Source organism: Carassius auratus, chromosome 1 (genome assembly GCF_003368295.1).
Source record: "Carassius auratus strain Wakin chromosome 1, ASM336829v1, whole genome shotgun sequence".
NCBI classification, from domain to species: Eukaryota; Metazoa; Chordata; class Actinopteri; order Cypriniformes; family Cyprinidae; genus Carassius; species Carassius auratus.
This window is the reverse complement of record NC_039243.1, coordinates 12214651-12231181: the sequence shown is the minus strand read 5'-3', so window position 1 is coordinate 12231181 and position 16531 is coordinate 12214651. Positions and strand designations below refer to the sequence as shown.

General features: G+C 36.0%; 1 protein-coding gene across 1 annotated transcript; it reads right to left on the bottom strand.

The window, feature by feature from the left end:
- Positions 1–403: 403 nt before the first annotated feature.
- LOC113063893 (mucolipin-1-like) lies at positions 404–16151 on the bottom strand. The gene is made up of 15 exons (XM_026234345.1): positions 15892–16151; positions 11319–11560; positions 10372–10536; positions 9956–10112; positions 8223–8304; positions 8043–8139; positions 7273–7372; positions 7077–7183; positions 6835–6984; positions 6622–6723; positions 6058–6180; positions 4692–4808; positions 4513–4602; positions 3991–4121; positions 404–3210 (listed from the first exon to the last, which is right to left on the bottom strand). Exons 1-15 carry the CDS (start codon positions 15932–15934, stop codon positions 3174–3176), a joined length of 1743 nt encoding a protein of 580 aa, XP_026090130.1. The 5' UTR covers positions 15935–16151; the 3' UTR covers positions 404–3173.
- Between the last annotated feature and the right edge of the window lie 380 nt (positions 16152–16531).

The window sequence follows — 16531 nt, the reverse complement described above, 5'->3', positions numbered from 1 at the left end:
AAAAATAAAAACAATGCTACTGTTTAATTACCAACTCACTGGGCAGGGACATATAAATAAAACTAATGCTAATGTATTCATATTTTCAAACACAGTTGGGTCTTAAAATTGACAATGTTAAAGGTTGTATCTGCCATGAAAATTTAATTTAAAATTCAATAAAAAAAAAAATTGACCATTTAAAAAAAAAAAAAAAGTTGATACATGGGTATATGTGTCCTTGAGAAATGTATTTACAAAAATGTTTACATCCTCATGAAAATGTATTTTTCTTCAAAAGCAGATAGGAGAGAGAGTAGGGATTAAATCGCCTGCAAAACACTGATTTCCTAAAGCTAAAAAGTGCATTCATGGACTAAAAAAACAGCATTCATGCAGAGAAAAATCAATCATACAAACAGTATGACAGCAAACATTATTTTTAAACAAAGAAAGGGTCATTTATGGACAAGCAACACTTGATTTTTGTTTACATGGATAAGATTTGTTTACATACATAGAAAGCTTTGTAAAAGAAGAAATAGTCCAGTCTAAATAGTCCCCATTGGAAGTAAATGGATTCTCACAGGCCTGCAGCTGTGTAATGTCCTATACTACATTGCTCTTCTTGTCTAGCTTTTATTTAAAATCAGCTTTGTCTTTAATATGCAAATTTGAATCTATGGGTTGAGCCAATCATATAGCACATTTTCAATACCATTCGCATCAGTCTGGCATTTGGTATCCTCACCCATATGACAAGGTTAAGTTACACTAGAAGATATTGTGAGCATCGGAGCACATCACAGTAGTAGTTTTGGATTAGATGAATAAAGAAATCAGTCAAAATTAAGCCTCAGAAGATTATCTTCTTGTTATACTGCTGTAAAACCTGTTTGTATATGATCACAATGGACTTATTGAGGCAGTTAAATGAAATCTCTTCCAGTTAACTCATTCGGTTTTGAATTGCTGGGTGTGTCTCATTTTCAGACTCCCACCGCAGGTTGACAATAGGGAAGTAGGGCTTTATAGAAGGGCCACAGGTCTGAGATCAACATCTGAGGGGGTTGCTCTGTTTGAACAGTGTGTGTAATCTTTTCCTGAGGTCTCAGATAGCCAACTCAAACAAGGTACACTGATGCAATGGTCCATGCACCTGTTTAGACCAGCTATTCAAACATGCCTACAAACTCCCTTCCCCTCTTCCACATACAATAATCTTGACTAAATATTTTTTAGCAACTTTAATATTTTACAAGTGCAATTTAGGGGCCACAGATGCCATGCACAATTTTAAAGGCTTCAGATTTGTGATCAAATACTCTCATTATACAACCTAGTGTTCATGGAGTAAGAAATGATTACATGTATCAATACAGCTTTAAAAAGTGTACTAATTTACTCTAATAGGGAACAACAACAGGACAAGGGAAATGTGTCAATATTAAACAATCACTGTATTGAACAATACATGAGTACATAAAAAAATGACCCTGTCAAGACCAAAGTTTTTGGGGAAAAATGTGCAATGACACTTGTACAAGTATTTAAAACAAATAAAAGAAAAATCCTCAATTTTTAAAGTCAGTAGATTCTTCTACATCACTTTATCTACAGGCTGCTTGTGTTGCCTTGGTCAGCAAAGTATTTGAACAAGTTGTCCATTACAAAACATTTAAAAAGACACAATTATCAGGCAACATGAGATGTGATGTGACTTCTGAAAAACATCACTGTCTAGCTTCACATGTTAGTAACAGAAAGTGTAGTCTGTTTGCAGATTGTGCGCTTTAAATTCATTTGAAGCAGAAAGGCAACAGAGCCAACACAACATAAATAAAACACTACATTACAACAATAATACAGAAGAATTAAAAGGGAAATCTAATCATGCAATATGACAAGAAAGCAGTTCACTGACTTGTCCTACTTATTGTGCACTTGAAGTAATGGCTTGCACAGGCCCCAGAATATAGATCTTTTTCCTTCCTTCTCCAATCAGTCAAGTATAATGGAGAAGATAATATATTTAGGCTTGTTAGCTCTCTGAAGTGAGAGTCATGCATGGGTCAAGCACGTCTGATGAGTTCTATTGCTCTAATATGTCACCATGGTAACAGAACACTGTGCCAGTAATCCTACAATAATGTTCTTGAAGGCCTCCGTTTTAAAACAAAGCTGATGAAGGGTGGATGGACACTGGATCATCAAGGTTAAGACTGTCCAATAAAATTTATAAAATAAGATTTCACTTATGGTTTGCAAAGCGAGTGATTTGATTCATATTAAACAAATAAATCAGTATGGAATCAAATTATGGAGGTATCATTACTGGTGAACTTGTTTACAGAAAGCTCAGAAAAATAGAAAAAGCAACTGAAAGTCACCCTCTTCAACCATGAGGCATTACATTCCAAATTACAGCCAGCTCTACACACCAGAAAGAGTTAAGGCTACGTTTCTAGGGAAAAAGGCTAAATAAAAAGGCTATAATTGTAATGGATACATGGAGATGATATCAAGACACCAGGGATGGCAGTTTCTGCTCTAAGTGCTGAATAAGGGGATTTATTTTTTTATGATGATGTTTAATCACGTTTTATTTGGCAGCAGCAGTGTTCTACATCTGCTTAACTCTTAGGCCTGCCAGTTCAGTTTTCTTCTGGTTGCAGACGTTGCACATGACTAGAAGTTACTCAAAGACATAAAAACTATCCAACAGAACGAGAAGCAATAGAAGCACTGACCACTATGTCTCCCAGTATTGATCACTGATGACCCACTTGCACACCACAGCACATGCACTGAACGAACAACATTCAGGCAATGGTTATTGTACATGTCGCCTGCGTGTGTGCAGTTTGTTGTCTGTCTAATACTGTTTAAATTCAACCTCCTTAGTGTATTTATCAGTACAGACAAAGAGGCGGTACTGGGCTGCCTTTATCAACCTCCAGAATAAAGTTAAACTAAAATCAGTTTGAGGTAAAACTTAAATTTTCAGAGACTGGAGCAATTCTTCTGTTAAAATCCTATATGCTCTTCTCCACTTAAGGTCCAAAGTGAAGCGACTGTGACGACTTGGGAATTTTGTCTGGAGCTTTCCTCACATTGCCACTGGCTTCTTTCCTGTTGCACTACTGCAAGGTGGCCAGCAGAGGGATCTTCAGGCGTCAAGTCCCAAGATTGTACTAGTTGATGAGGTGCACGTCCTCATATGTGGTGGTTCTGTAGGGTAACACCAACACACACGATTACAGTCTTCATTTAAAAGGGTTTCATGCAAAAAAATGTTTTCTCCCATCCCAGTTCAGTCACGATTACATTGAAGTAGTGCCAGATCTTTTCTTCCATGTATTGTTACAGACATCGAAGTATAACTGATTATTGAAGAAAGCTAAAATCTAGAGCGAGCACTTTATTATATCAATCAGCTGTTGATTGGATTGATAAGTGGGTGTTACACTCAAAGTACACTGTAAAAAAAAAAAAAGTTTTCAAATTTGTACAAAAAGTTTACAAATTTGTAATAAAACAAAGAATAGTGTTTTAAAAGAAAACAGCATTTCAGTCATTTAATTTCATGTGTTACTTATATATAATATTATATATTATATATATAATATCCAGTTATGGTTTTAACTAAAAATGACAATGTAAAAATAAGAATAGAAAATAGATCTGGTGAATTTTCACTTTATTGTGTAGTAACAACCCTAGGTTCATTCTTAAGAATAGAAACATTGTGGTGCTATCAAATAAAAATTGCAACAAAAACAAAAAAATTCTTGCAATTATATTTGATAACACAAGTGGAAATACTATGTTTACCTTTAAGAATTAGTATCTCTCTTAAACATCAATGTATTTTTGTGTGAAACTAACTGTATTATTTGTGCCCTTCACTATTAATATTGCAGTATGCAATACATTTGTGTTAATAAGGGGCACTTAAATTTGTGTTTGCTGATATTAAGAGATATTTTGATTGTTTCTATGCTGACTCACCTGTCACAGCAGCAGAAAACAGAGCAGGGCGAGGTCTCGAACCCGCGAAACTTTCCAGAGCAGGGCGTGTCAGTGCACTCAGCGATGAACGCGTGCAGATCAGTGATATGGACAGACTCCTGAGTTTGATGCTGGATGGAAATGAAAGGATATCATGTAACTATAATCAAGCTGTTTGGATCATCTTACTCAACACTTCAGTATAACACCTGTTTGAGTTAATCAGCAAAAAAAAAGATAGTTTACAAAAACAGGAATGCAAAAATAGAGAATTAGGTAAAATTTATTAAAAAAAAAAAAAAAAAAAAAAAAAAAATTGATTATGTAATTTAAATGAAAACTTTTAAAATGAACACAACATACACATACATAAAAACAATTATTTTTAATTAAATTCTGTTTTACATTGTGTTATTTTACAAAGACATGCATGTTTGTATGTGTGTGTGTCTGTGTGAGAGGATATCATAAACAAAAACATGTCTTTTTTTTTTATTCATCTGCCTCGTCTTTCACCCTTACCTTGATGGTCTCGTAAGCTCCAGTGATAAGAGCGATAAAGAGCGAGAGCACCATGTAAATGAACAGAGAGATGAATGTGTAAAGATAAACCTGCAAAGGAACAGAGTATATTTACTGCACTGAATTCTGTAGCATTTGTTGTGTGTGCATCTGTGTGAGGAGCTGAGGGTCAAACTCACCTGACTGAAGACCCAGACAAGCATGCTGCTCTCTTGCATGCCGCTGAAGGTCACAAACATGTCATCTCCATTGATCAGAGAGAAAAGACACTCAGACACCAGTGAGAGAGAGCGGAACTAAGGAAACAACACATACCATATATCAAGAGAGAGAAGACACATGTTTTTTTATTTGTATATATTTTAAAACGTAACTTATTCCTGTCACGCAAAGCTTCATTTTCAGCATCATTACTCTAGGCTTCAGTGTCTCTTTAATATACTGATATGTCCTTTGAAAAATGTTTTTTATTATTATCAATGTTGAAAATGGTTGTGCTGACTAATTTATTTTTGTGGGAGCTGTGATAACACGGTGAAAAAGTTTGAAAGAACAGCATCTTTTGTAACTGGATCAATTTAATGCATCTTTGTTAAATAAAAGAATAAATCTCATTAGCTACATTTCCATCCACCTGTTTTTATGCGCATTTTGGATTATCGCATAAACCAACCACTGGATGGAAATGCCAAGATGCACATCAATTCTAAAAATGTGCAGAAAAATGGATGCACACAACTGAGTAGGATCAACTTTTTATCCGATAAGAAAAAAAGCACATAAACTACAATAGAAACACACTCCCCGAACAAATTCGACTATGCTCATTGAAAAAGTCATGTGTCTTTGCACTATGATCTCATTCACAGCATCTGTATGTTGTTTTGGCCTGAGGAAAGTCTGTCTTCAAAGTATTTCTGTAAAATTACTGTCTTACATGACTGCGTTCCCAAACAGCTGGCATTCACATCAAAGCAATAACCGGATTTATCGTGTTGCGTCTGCTCTCTCTGAAGTGCAACTCATTTCTCACACATGAAAGTTATTATATTCAGTGGCTTCTCCAAGTCTGCTTAGAGATATTTAGTGCCAGTTTATCAGGAAGTGGTGATTTTGCAATTTTTGACTCGTTGGATTGAAACGGTACTTTATTCGCAAATGTTTTATGCAATATTCCAGTTTTGTGCATAAATTAAATTTGCAAGTTTGGATAGAAACAGAGCGAATGACTACAAACTGTTGAATCACATATTAACTGTATAAATACTATACACCTATACGGTCTCTTTTGGACTTTTTACATTTTTTGTCAACACAGCATGTATGAAAATAAAATAATTTGTCATATTCTTAAAAAAAATTACTTTAAAAGGTAAAAAAGAAATTACATTTTACTAAAAAACATTTACCTTGAGAAAGAGGATTATATTTCTAATATCAGAACCAAGACCTTTTTTTGGGACATGTTCCATGTATTTCCACATTAAATTATTTTGAATTAATTGTATCATGCTTGCTTGGCCTTGTCTGGCTTAAGTTGGGTACCTTAACATGATAGGGTCCCAGCACAATCCACCCACAGAAGCAATAACCGAGGTAGATCACCGCCACACAGCAACAGAAACGGATCACATTAGGGAATGCAGCTTGTAAAGTGACGATGAGAATCTGAGAAAGGAAAACAACAGAGCATATAAAATACACATCCTAAAAAACATCTCAATTGATTCACAAGCAAATCTCCACTAGAGATGTGGTGACATTTAATGAGTAAATTGTTTTAAAATAAAAAATTTACAAAAAAAGAACGCAGGCGTTATTTCAAGACAATACTCTTTTTCAAACTGTAATACATCTATTCCAAACTTTTACAGAGTTCAAGGATTGGTAACGATAAATTTCAAATATATTTCATATCTCAAATGTGCAGTATGAATAAGGTTAGTCAGTAATTCTAAGTTTATTTCCTGCCGATGAAAGTGAAAATCTAGAAACGTCAGCAACCTTTGTTAAAAATAATTTAAGTTTTTTAAAAATTCATGGTGAATTGTGTAAAATGTCCAGTGTAACTTCATGAACGCTGGTGTGTGTGGATGTGTTGTTTCTCACATTGTACTTCTGAAAAAAGGTGAGGTAGCGAATAACTCCAACCCAAACCAATAACGTTGAGGTGCCCAAGAGGATCCCACACTCATCGTAGGATGAGAGGTTCTGAGGGTTCAAATATAGTATCATGAGATCAGTCCAACACAATGCCTCCATATGCTTAAAGATTTAAACATTTCCATTTTCTGAAGCTGACAGTCATCTGCGCTGACTGACCTTTAGCTCAATGCCGATCTTGATGAAGGAGCCTGTGATAGTTAGCACATCGCTAATGATGAGCAGAATATACCATCCGTTAATAAACTCCATTCTGTCTCCCCAACGAACATCACGCTTCAGAGAGGTCTTAAAGTACCTCACAAACTCCTGAAGAGAAAATACAAGACCGAATGTTAGGACAGGATTCGCTATATAATGACTGTCACATTAATGTGGATTGGTTTGATACAATGGCTTACATTTTGAAGAATTATTCCTTTGATTATAGAGCGACCACAGAGGAGCAGAGAGAAACCACACACCATTAAAACGACCCCGTCAAACCACACACGAGCATAACTATCAGCTGGAGACAGAGAGACAGCATGAGTATAAGCATATATAGTGACTATCCACAATGTACAAAAATGATGATGTGAAGTAGCTGAGTCTTACCGGGTCCAGACACACTTGGGTCTTTACACTCCTTAATGGAGGCTTGATTTTCAAGACTGATCTTAACTTTACCACTGTGGGCCTTGTTATCCAGCAGAATCTGAACAGAAAACAGGACCAATTACATGATTATTACAGAAATATATAACATTGTTATGCTTGAAGATATACTGAGTCAAAACTAAAATTACAGATAAAGAGTTTTCTTTTATAGGCATCTAAAATTAAATATTCTTTAAATAATGCATTTTAATATTTTATAATTCTATGAATATAAATATATTAATGACATACCATTAGTTATACACTAACATACTTGGCAAATTGGAAAAACGGCTCAAAACTAAAAAGATAATATCTATAAATACCTTTTTTACATTTAGAACTGTATAAATTATAAAGTTATAATTTTACATACAAAATAAAGAGAAATGTTTAACATTATCATAACATTACTAGCTATGTGCCGAAATTATTTTTTATAGAATTATTATTATAGAAAATCTAGATACACTTGGCTGAAACCGATTTTTTGTTTATTATCAAAAAGCATAAAAAGTATAGAGATTTTAAATTACATTTAAATAATTTGTACTTTTTTTTTTTATATTGATAATTTTTATATTTTTACGTGCACATTGTTTTTTCTACAAGTCAAACTTTTATTTACAAGTCCGTTAAAATTACGTTTTAAAAAAAAACTTAAAAACGTAAAACGTAAACGTAAAATGTTACGTTTTGTGAAAGCAGCATTTCATGTGGAAACTCACCGTAATGAAGAAAGTGTAACAGTCAGGAATTTCATTGTGGATGATGGTCTGAAGATTTATAGCCTTCAACTGGAACTGTATGGTGACATTAATGAGCCTGAGAAAGAGTTTGAGTTTTATTATCAAAAGAAATTTCGGAGCAACAAAAACAACTTGCTTAAAAATCCCTGTTTAACTTACTTGTGAAACTTGAGGGTGAAGTTCCTGTAATCAATGCCCAGACTTGGTGTGGGAGTGGACAAAGGGTTCACTCCGATACAGTCTGCAAAAAGGAAGAGAGAAATTCATTACTAACTGAACCAGCCTCAGTGACTATCAAAGTCATCAGTTTGGGCAACAGCAAGATTTCTTTTAGATTTAGATTAGAAAGTGATTCCTGTCATGCACTCAGTAACGAGGAACTGCTAGTGCAAAACAATGTGCAAAAGAGGAAGTAACAAGATCTTTTAGTTTCATCAGGTTTCTCAACCAATAAACAAACCAAAAAATTAGTTCCCTTTCGAACGGTCTCTCCCATTGCGTTAATCACACTATGGAGGCTGCGCTCACAGAGGCAGAATGTTCTCACTGCGAGAGCTTGAGTCTCACCAAAGAAGTCTCATGCACAATCTCCATCCCATGCTCAACACCAGGCTCAGTCCTCGATCTCAGCCATCTGAATCGCTCACTCATGAGACGGCTGTTCAAGATGCTGACTTTGAAACTGATCCTTGTGCAAGTATGGGACTGGTTTATATTTGTGGATCTGAAAGATACTTACTTTCACATCCAGATAGCCGTCCCCCCCAGCACAGACCGTTCTTGAGATTCGCATTCGAGGGAGTGGCCTTTCAATATAGAGTCCTGCCACTGAGATTGTCTCTGGGCCAACGCACTTTTACGAAGTGTGTAGATATACACACTCTCTCCCCTCTGTAGTCCGTGTCTTGATTTACCTCGATGATTGGCTGGTTTTGGCCAGATCAGAACGGGAACTCATCGATTATGCTGCTCAGCCACATGGTGCGGCTTGGGTTGAAAATCAATTTAGTCAAGAGCTCCATGTCTTCCAGTCAGCGAGTAGTCTTTCTGGGGACAGTTATCGATTTTGCCCAGATTCAAGTTTGCTTAGTTCAGCGGCTAGTGACATCATCATCAAGCTGGGGACTTCACATTCCCTCAGGGATTTCCAGAGGATGCTCGGCCTCGTGTCGGCCGCTTCCTCTCTGATTTCTCTGGGCCTGCTACAATGTCAGCCCCTTCAGTACTGGCTCAAAGCTTTGCACCTGGGACATTTTAATCTCTGGGTAAGCCAATGCATCAGAGCTGTGGCCCCTTGGAAAACTGGGGTCCCATTGGGACTGACCTCCTGAAGGAAGGTTGTCATGACAGATGCCTCCAACTCAGGTTGGGGAGCTCTGAAAGAGGCAGACCAGCATTAGGCTCCTGGTCAAACCTGGAGCTATGCTTACACATCAACTGCATTGAGATGATGGTGGTTTTTGTAGCACTAAAAACCTTCGTGCTCTGGGCTCACCGAGTAGTTTTGTTCTGCACCTGCTTATAGCATGGTGCAAGTGCTGCAAGAGCTGACTTGTTTAGCGGTCAACTCCAGCCCTTTTGGTGGGCTGAAGCACCATTATTTTGTGCAGCTACAAGAACGTGATAAAATCAGGCTTCACTATCAGAGTAAACAGGTTTTTACCCATAGTGTGATTAACACAAAGCTCTTTCCTCAGGGAACCAAGGAGAATTTATAAGTGCAAGAAATTTTATATTATTTTATTAAATTTATTAAAATTTAATAAATTTATTATAAATTTATAAGTCTTTGCCTTGATCCTACATTATCCTAACATCTGTTCTGGTTAAAACAAGTACTAAAATCAAAACAGAAACAAACTGGGAAGAAAAAGAAGCTGGAAAACAGTCACCTGTGACCACATGTGGATCGATGTTAAAGGTGTCGTTAGCTGGGTCAATCCTTCCTCTTTTATAATATTGCTGACACAGGGAAAGCGCACTTCCATTCACACCAACATTATACACATATGCATAGCGGCCCACTGTATTCTCTGGCAAAGCCAGGTACTGAAAGACAAGTGAAAAGAATTGGTGTTAATAAACACGACCACACAATCAAACTCCAGCTGGGAAAGAATAAATAGCATCTATAAAAGAGTAATGTGTTTTTTTCCCATAAAAATCTACATTTAAAAAAGAAATAAAAATAGACTTAAATTTTACAGACAAAAAAACAAGACAATTTTAAAAGACAGATTAAATGCAAGACAACCAACTACCCAAATATATCCCTCAAAATACATGAATTATCAAAGTGATACATTACCTGTTCTATTGCGTAAAACATGTGGTCATAAACATCACTCTGTGTGTAAACAGCAAGTGCGTCATTTGAATCATCATAGTCTTTGAGAAAAAGGTGTTTAAATGAGGCTGTGTTTTCCTCCTTAAACGTCACCGCCATCTCATTGCTCAAACCAAAAAGTACCAGCTAGAGATAATGAAAAAGCAAAAAAGAGAGGATTTTTTTTTTAATAACAATTAATAAGCACTAAATGAGACCAAAAGTTGTATGTATATATCTTTTATATAAATATCCAATTACATATTGCATAGACATTATTATTATCATTATATAAATATTGATGTATTATAGTGGGCAATAAAATTATATCTATTTTATGTATATAATACTTTTTCAGAGGAAACAAAAAAAAAAACATTTCATGTATGTATACCTGTATATCGATGTTGTTTCTTGTTTCCTCTAAATAACTCTTATATATGCATACATAAAATAGATACAAATGTATTGCTTTCTAACTATTGCTTTACTGTATATTTATACATATATACTGTGTATATATACACACATACTCATAGTTTTTTTTATTCTATTAATTTTATTTCTTCTTGTGTATCAGTCTTACTGAATATGAAGTTAGAGCAACATTTTAAAAATGTCCTTTCAGTGAGCACTGAACGATGAGATCTTGGTTTCAATGTGTGGCTTGAAACTGTACAAGACAAATGAATGCTTACTAGACATTAGCCAACCTATGAAACTCTGTGATACTTCAGAGTGCAGAACCAAAGGTTTATTTAGATGGGCCCACAGTAGGGCACATCATAGTGGTTAAAGAATAGTTTGGGGGTTAAACTGAGACACTGAGCTGCAACGCTTTCTGTAGTAAGCTGTGGGTTGAGTATATGAGCTGTAGAAGGAAAATAACATTAGAAAGAATTCTAAGAAAAGAGATTCATTTTAAATACCTGTATAGTTACTATAATGATCTTCAGTATTTGCAAAACCAGTTTAAAAGGTTTTCGGCCTTTGGCTTGGTACTTTTCACAGGGACTCATGAAGAAATATTTTAACTTCCTGCGCAATGCTTCCTCTTCTTGGTCAGCACCTATCCAGCCACCTGCAACTGGGGACGGCTTTGGGTTACTATACTCATCCCTGCAGTCATTAAAACCATAGCCTGTCACCGGAAACAGTAGCCTATCCTCTTCTGAAAGAGAAAGAGACACACAGATAGCTCCAGTGGGATACATCACATGTAAATTGTCTCTGTGTTTATAAACTCCTATTCTAATACCCTTTCAATTACAGTCACATACACGTTTACATTTAATTAATTTGTTTATTTAGAGATAAATCAATACTTTCATTCAATAAGGATGCATTCAATTGATTAAATGACAGCGAAAAATTACAAAGTTAAAAATTATTTCTATTTCAAATAAATGCTTCCCGAAAATCATGCATCTCAGTTTATGCACAAAAACATTAAGCAGCACAACTGTTTTCAAAAGGGACAATAGCAAGAAATGTTCCTGAGCAGCAAATCAGATAATTAGAATGATTTTTGAAGGATCGTGTAACACTGAAGACTGGAGTAATGATGCTGAGACACCGAGTCTGGGCACCCCTGCTTTAAAGTGACAGACAGACTGAAAGATCTAATAAAGACATGAACTTCATTCTACTTCAGTCAGAGATCGAAACTTGAGATCTGATAAGCGTTCTCTTCTTTAAATAGATGCAAGATCGATGGAGAAATTCTAAAGGCTTTGAAACCGTGTCTGGGTTGACTGTCAAAGACCTTTTGAAAAGAATACAAAATTGTCAAGGCTTTGTAATCGACTTGCAATGCAGCAAATCTTAATACTTTACTCCATAGCGAGTCATGTGAAAGGGCCTTAATGTTGGTTAGCTATGGATAGCTTGTGAAGGACACGTCTTTAAATTAGCATGGCTGATCTGAGAATGAAAGTTGGGTTTTATTCCAGTCTCTTAGCGTGGCCTCAATGCTGTGAGTTTAACAAAACATTATCAGCTTGTCTTTATTTCTCACGATGAAAAAGTGTCAGAAACCTCAATACTGCCTATGCACTTCCTGTACTGCTGTTCTGTAAAACACAGTCAAAAAATAGGCTATGCTTTGCTTCTTTAAAATCACTGACTAGACACTTCCCAAAAGCATTTCAAAGTCAGAAACTACCAGAAATATAACTTTTGAAAGTGGTGGCTAAAAGATCAGGTTTTTCTTGTGCAATTCTGTAAAGATTTTTGTGCAAACCAAAATGGTAAGTGATTCATTCAGTCCTGTGTTTTCTTTGCAGTAGCTCTCTACCACAATGACCAGTTATCTCAATCACATGACAACACATTGCATTATATTATTATTAAATAAAAATATGACAAAAATAATCTCTTTTTTTGACAACAGCCCATTTATAAGTCCTTCTCATTACAAGTTAAGGGAAGATGGTTGTGTATTATCCCTTTATCACAGCTACATGCCTACATATGTAACGGAAATATGGTGGAACACCATTTTTCATGCCTCATAAATCACAATCCAGAGTGACAGCTTCTAATCTAGGCTGAACGGAAAGTGAAATACTAAAGACAATAGTACGTGGGTCAGCCATTTAAATGAGATTAATGATCACCACGTGTGCATGCTGACAAATGGGAAATTTCATGCTATTACTGCACAGCAGAAAATTACAGACTGGTTGATGAAATGCACATAGGGTTCTTTTAAGTTCCTGTACTGTTCATACTGAGTTTCCAAGCTGGCGTGATTTCCCTGATTTCTTCATTTTTTGAACATCTGACCTGCCGATGACTGCACTATTATGCAAAAATGGAGAGAGACTGAGAGTATGTCTGAAACTCTACCTATTGGCTCTCATTGTTCTCACTAATCAAAACCATCATTGTTCATCTAGCAGAAAATCTGTGCCTGTTAGAGCCAAGCCACTGGAATCTTGCCTTAAAACACAATACTTCAAATTCGCCACATTCTTGCTATTGTATAACAGGAAAATTTCAATGTAATCTAATGAAGTCAAAGGAATCTTGAAAGCAAAACTGCAGTGGATGTGGGTGATTATCATAAGCCTTAGTCTGCAATCAATCAAATGCCAAAAATTAAACTGAAAAATCTCATCCATCCAGTTTTACAGGTAGCCCTGTTTTAGTGCACAGGCATACATTGGCTGCTCGCACGCTCTTGCTTTCATAATAAGTCTATCATCAGCACGTTATATAAACCCTATCACAGATGACATCAGGGTTTATCGTTCTGTCTGAGCCATCCATGAACACACCCCCACACCCACACCCACACGCAAACACAAGAAGAAAATAAACTGTGCGCGAGTACATAAGGCCAGTAGGCCACACAATTGTTAATTTAAATATTATTGAAATCTTGGGATGCACTGAAATTCCAGCAACCAAAAAAATTCAGCTGACAAGAAAAAAAGAAAAAAAAAAAGATTTTGTCAAAAGTGGATTTGAAGGGTTGCAATTGCTGACCACAACACTGACATTTTAAGTGAAAGTGATGTGACATACAGCCAAGTATGGTGAGCTATACTCAGAATTCCTGCTCTGCATTTAACCCATCCGAAGTGCACACACACACACTGTGAACACACACACACACACGCACACTGTGAACACACACCCGGAGCAGTGGGCAGCCATTTATACTGTGGCACCCAGGGAGCATTTGGATGTTCGGCGCCTTGCTCAAGGGCCCCTAAGTCGTATTGCCGGTCCGAGATTCGAACCCACAACCCTAGGGTTAGGAGTCAAACTCTCTAACCACTAGGCCACGACTTCCCCATTTTTCGAGCACAAAATATGGATAATCTACAACAACTAAACTTGTAAGCTGTGTGGACAGAACACACTTCACAGTGACCAAAAATAATGATAGAATGGCAGAATGTAATTTGTTCGGTTGAAATATTGAGACATTATCTCATCGCCTACTATGACTAACTATTTTATTTTTGGTTTTAAGCTAAATTAAAAATTGAATTTTGGTTAAAAAAAAATGGTGCAACACTAGAAAAAAGTATTCTCAAGATATTTTTCTTGTATGTAAAACTACTAGGAGACATTTATTTAGAAAATCACTAACACTTAAAAAAAAAAGTGTTTTTTTTAAAGTTTGACTTCTATTTACTTGAGCACCACATTTTAATTTTTTTTTCATGCTGCAACAGATGCAAGGGTAACAGCCAAACATGTTCGTCTAGTGCATGTTTTTCAAAGAAAAACTATTCAAAATCTGTAAATGTGAAAATGCTTTCTGTGAGAATGCTATGCAATTGATTTATTATTCTGTAGACAACCTGAATTGATGCATGTAATCGCAAACCATTGTACTTCCATAATTTCCCGTAAACATATTATTTTTGAGCAAAACTGCATAGCTATTGAGAAAAACATTTAGGACTTGCTTTAATCAATTTTGAAATGATTTAGTGCTGATAAGTGGATCTTACATTACAGAACAGACTTAAAAGCTGAATTAAATTCAATCGTTTTTTGACTATTGGTTAACATTATCAAATAACCAGCAGAAAGTCTTTTCAGTTGCTAGACATTACAAAGATGTATTTTCTTTTTTCTTTTTTTTCTTTTTTTAATAACATTCTTAACATTCAACGTAGGCCAGGATTTAAGACAAATATATCAAAGTGAATACCAGATTTTTGTAATTATTTTTTAGGTGGCAAATGTAGTTATAATTTCCAGCATGCTTTATGACTCCAAAAGCAAATTATGGTGTGACTGTAGGAATAAGGTCAATGAGACATAAATGAGGAAGAAAATACCAAAACAAGTAAGTGGAAAATAAATCACAATCCATGTACTAACACAGCCTGTGATAAAATACTGAATCATGCAAACCACAAAATCCTTCAACAAAGCTCAAATAGGCCTATTTGAACACATAAAGGAAAGGATGTAACCAAATATTTAGTACTGAGGGGAACCAAGGTAAGATGTAATTCATTGCAAACTGCACAAAAATACCTACTCTGCATATTATTGGGGACACATCGTGATCAATGGTAGTTATGGCCCTGAGCATAAGTGAAACGGTACATGGTGACCACACGAATCTGCATTATGAACGAAGGTGCACTAAGTTTACAAACTGCTCGAAACTAAATACTTTGGCTCTGTTGAGGGTGTAAAACAGGAAAGAATGTTTAAGACAATTATTACATGAATCATCATAATGGCACTTTCAGCACACATACCAAAACAGCCATTTATTTACCTCTAGAACAATAAACTATGGCGAGACTAAGACTAAAAGACAGCCTCGTCTGATCCTGCGCTCGTGACTTCTGCTCAGTCTAGACTCCTGTGACTTTGACATTTGATATTTTTGTGCATTAACCACTTCTGTGCACAATATATAATACACACATTTACAATACAGAAAATAAACTAACTATTTTGTACTCCATTCCATAAAGAATGACTCTATTTCCACTCTTGCGGTCTAACACCGAAACTCACCGGCGGAAACATGATTGACTTTATTCGCGTCGACCTCGGCCATGTCAGCGATTTAAAATCCCGCGTAGAAGCCGTCGGCATTAAAATCCCAGTTTAATTAACAGTACAAAAGAACCAGAATCTGATCAGCAGGCTTGTTTTGGCCCTCAGTGGTTAATTAAAGGGCTCCTCTCCGGTTAGCTCATGTTTACAAGCGACCACTTGCGACTCGCGAGCAGCACAGGCAACTTCCGATGAGGTCACGTGATCAGACAACACCATCATGTGACAAACTCTGACGCTGAGGATGGTGCGCGTGTGGATACTGTGAACAGAGCTTGTTGTGTATTAGCTATATACATTATGTAACAGTGGAGTGGAAAAGGGAGTTCTTTGTGTCTGTATTCTTAATTCTATTTTGAAATAATCAGATAATCACAAAATTTCTAATGTACCAATTGATTCTCTCTACTTTACATTTAATCATTTAGCAGACGCTTCTATCCAAAGCGTCTTACAAATGCGTGGCAATCAGACCAACAAGAGAACAACAACAGTGCCATGACAAGTCTCAGTTAGTCTAGCACAGAACACTTAGCCAGGTTTTTTTTTATTTTGTTGTTTTTGTTTCAATAATATGATAAGAAAAGAAAAGGTAGAA

Coding starts and splice junctions, on each gene's coding strand:
- LOC113063893 (XM_026234345.1), bottom strand. CDS start 15,934: ATGGCCGAGGTCGACGCGAATAAAGTCAATCATGTTTCCGCCG. Junction 7,373..8,042: donor GTTACACTTTCTTCATTACG/GTGAGTTTCCAC, acceptor TTTTCTGTTCAG/ATTCTGCTGGATAACAAGGC. Junction 6,181..6,621: donor CCTTTTTTCAGAAGTACAAT/GTGAGAAACAAC, acceptor TTCCTTTCTCAG/ATTCTCATCGTCACTTTACA.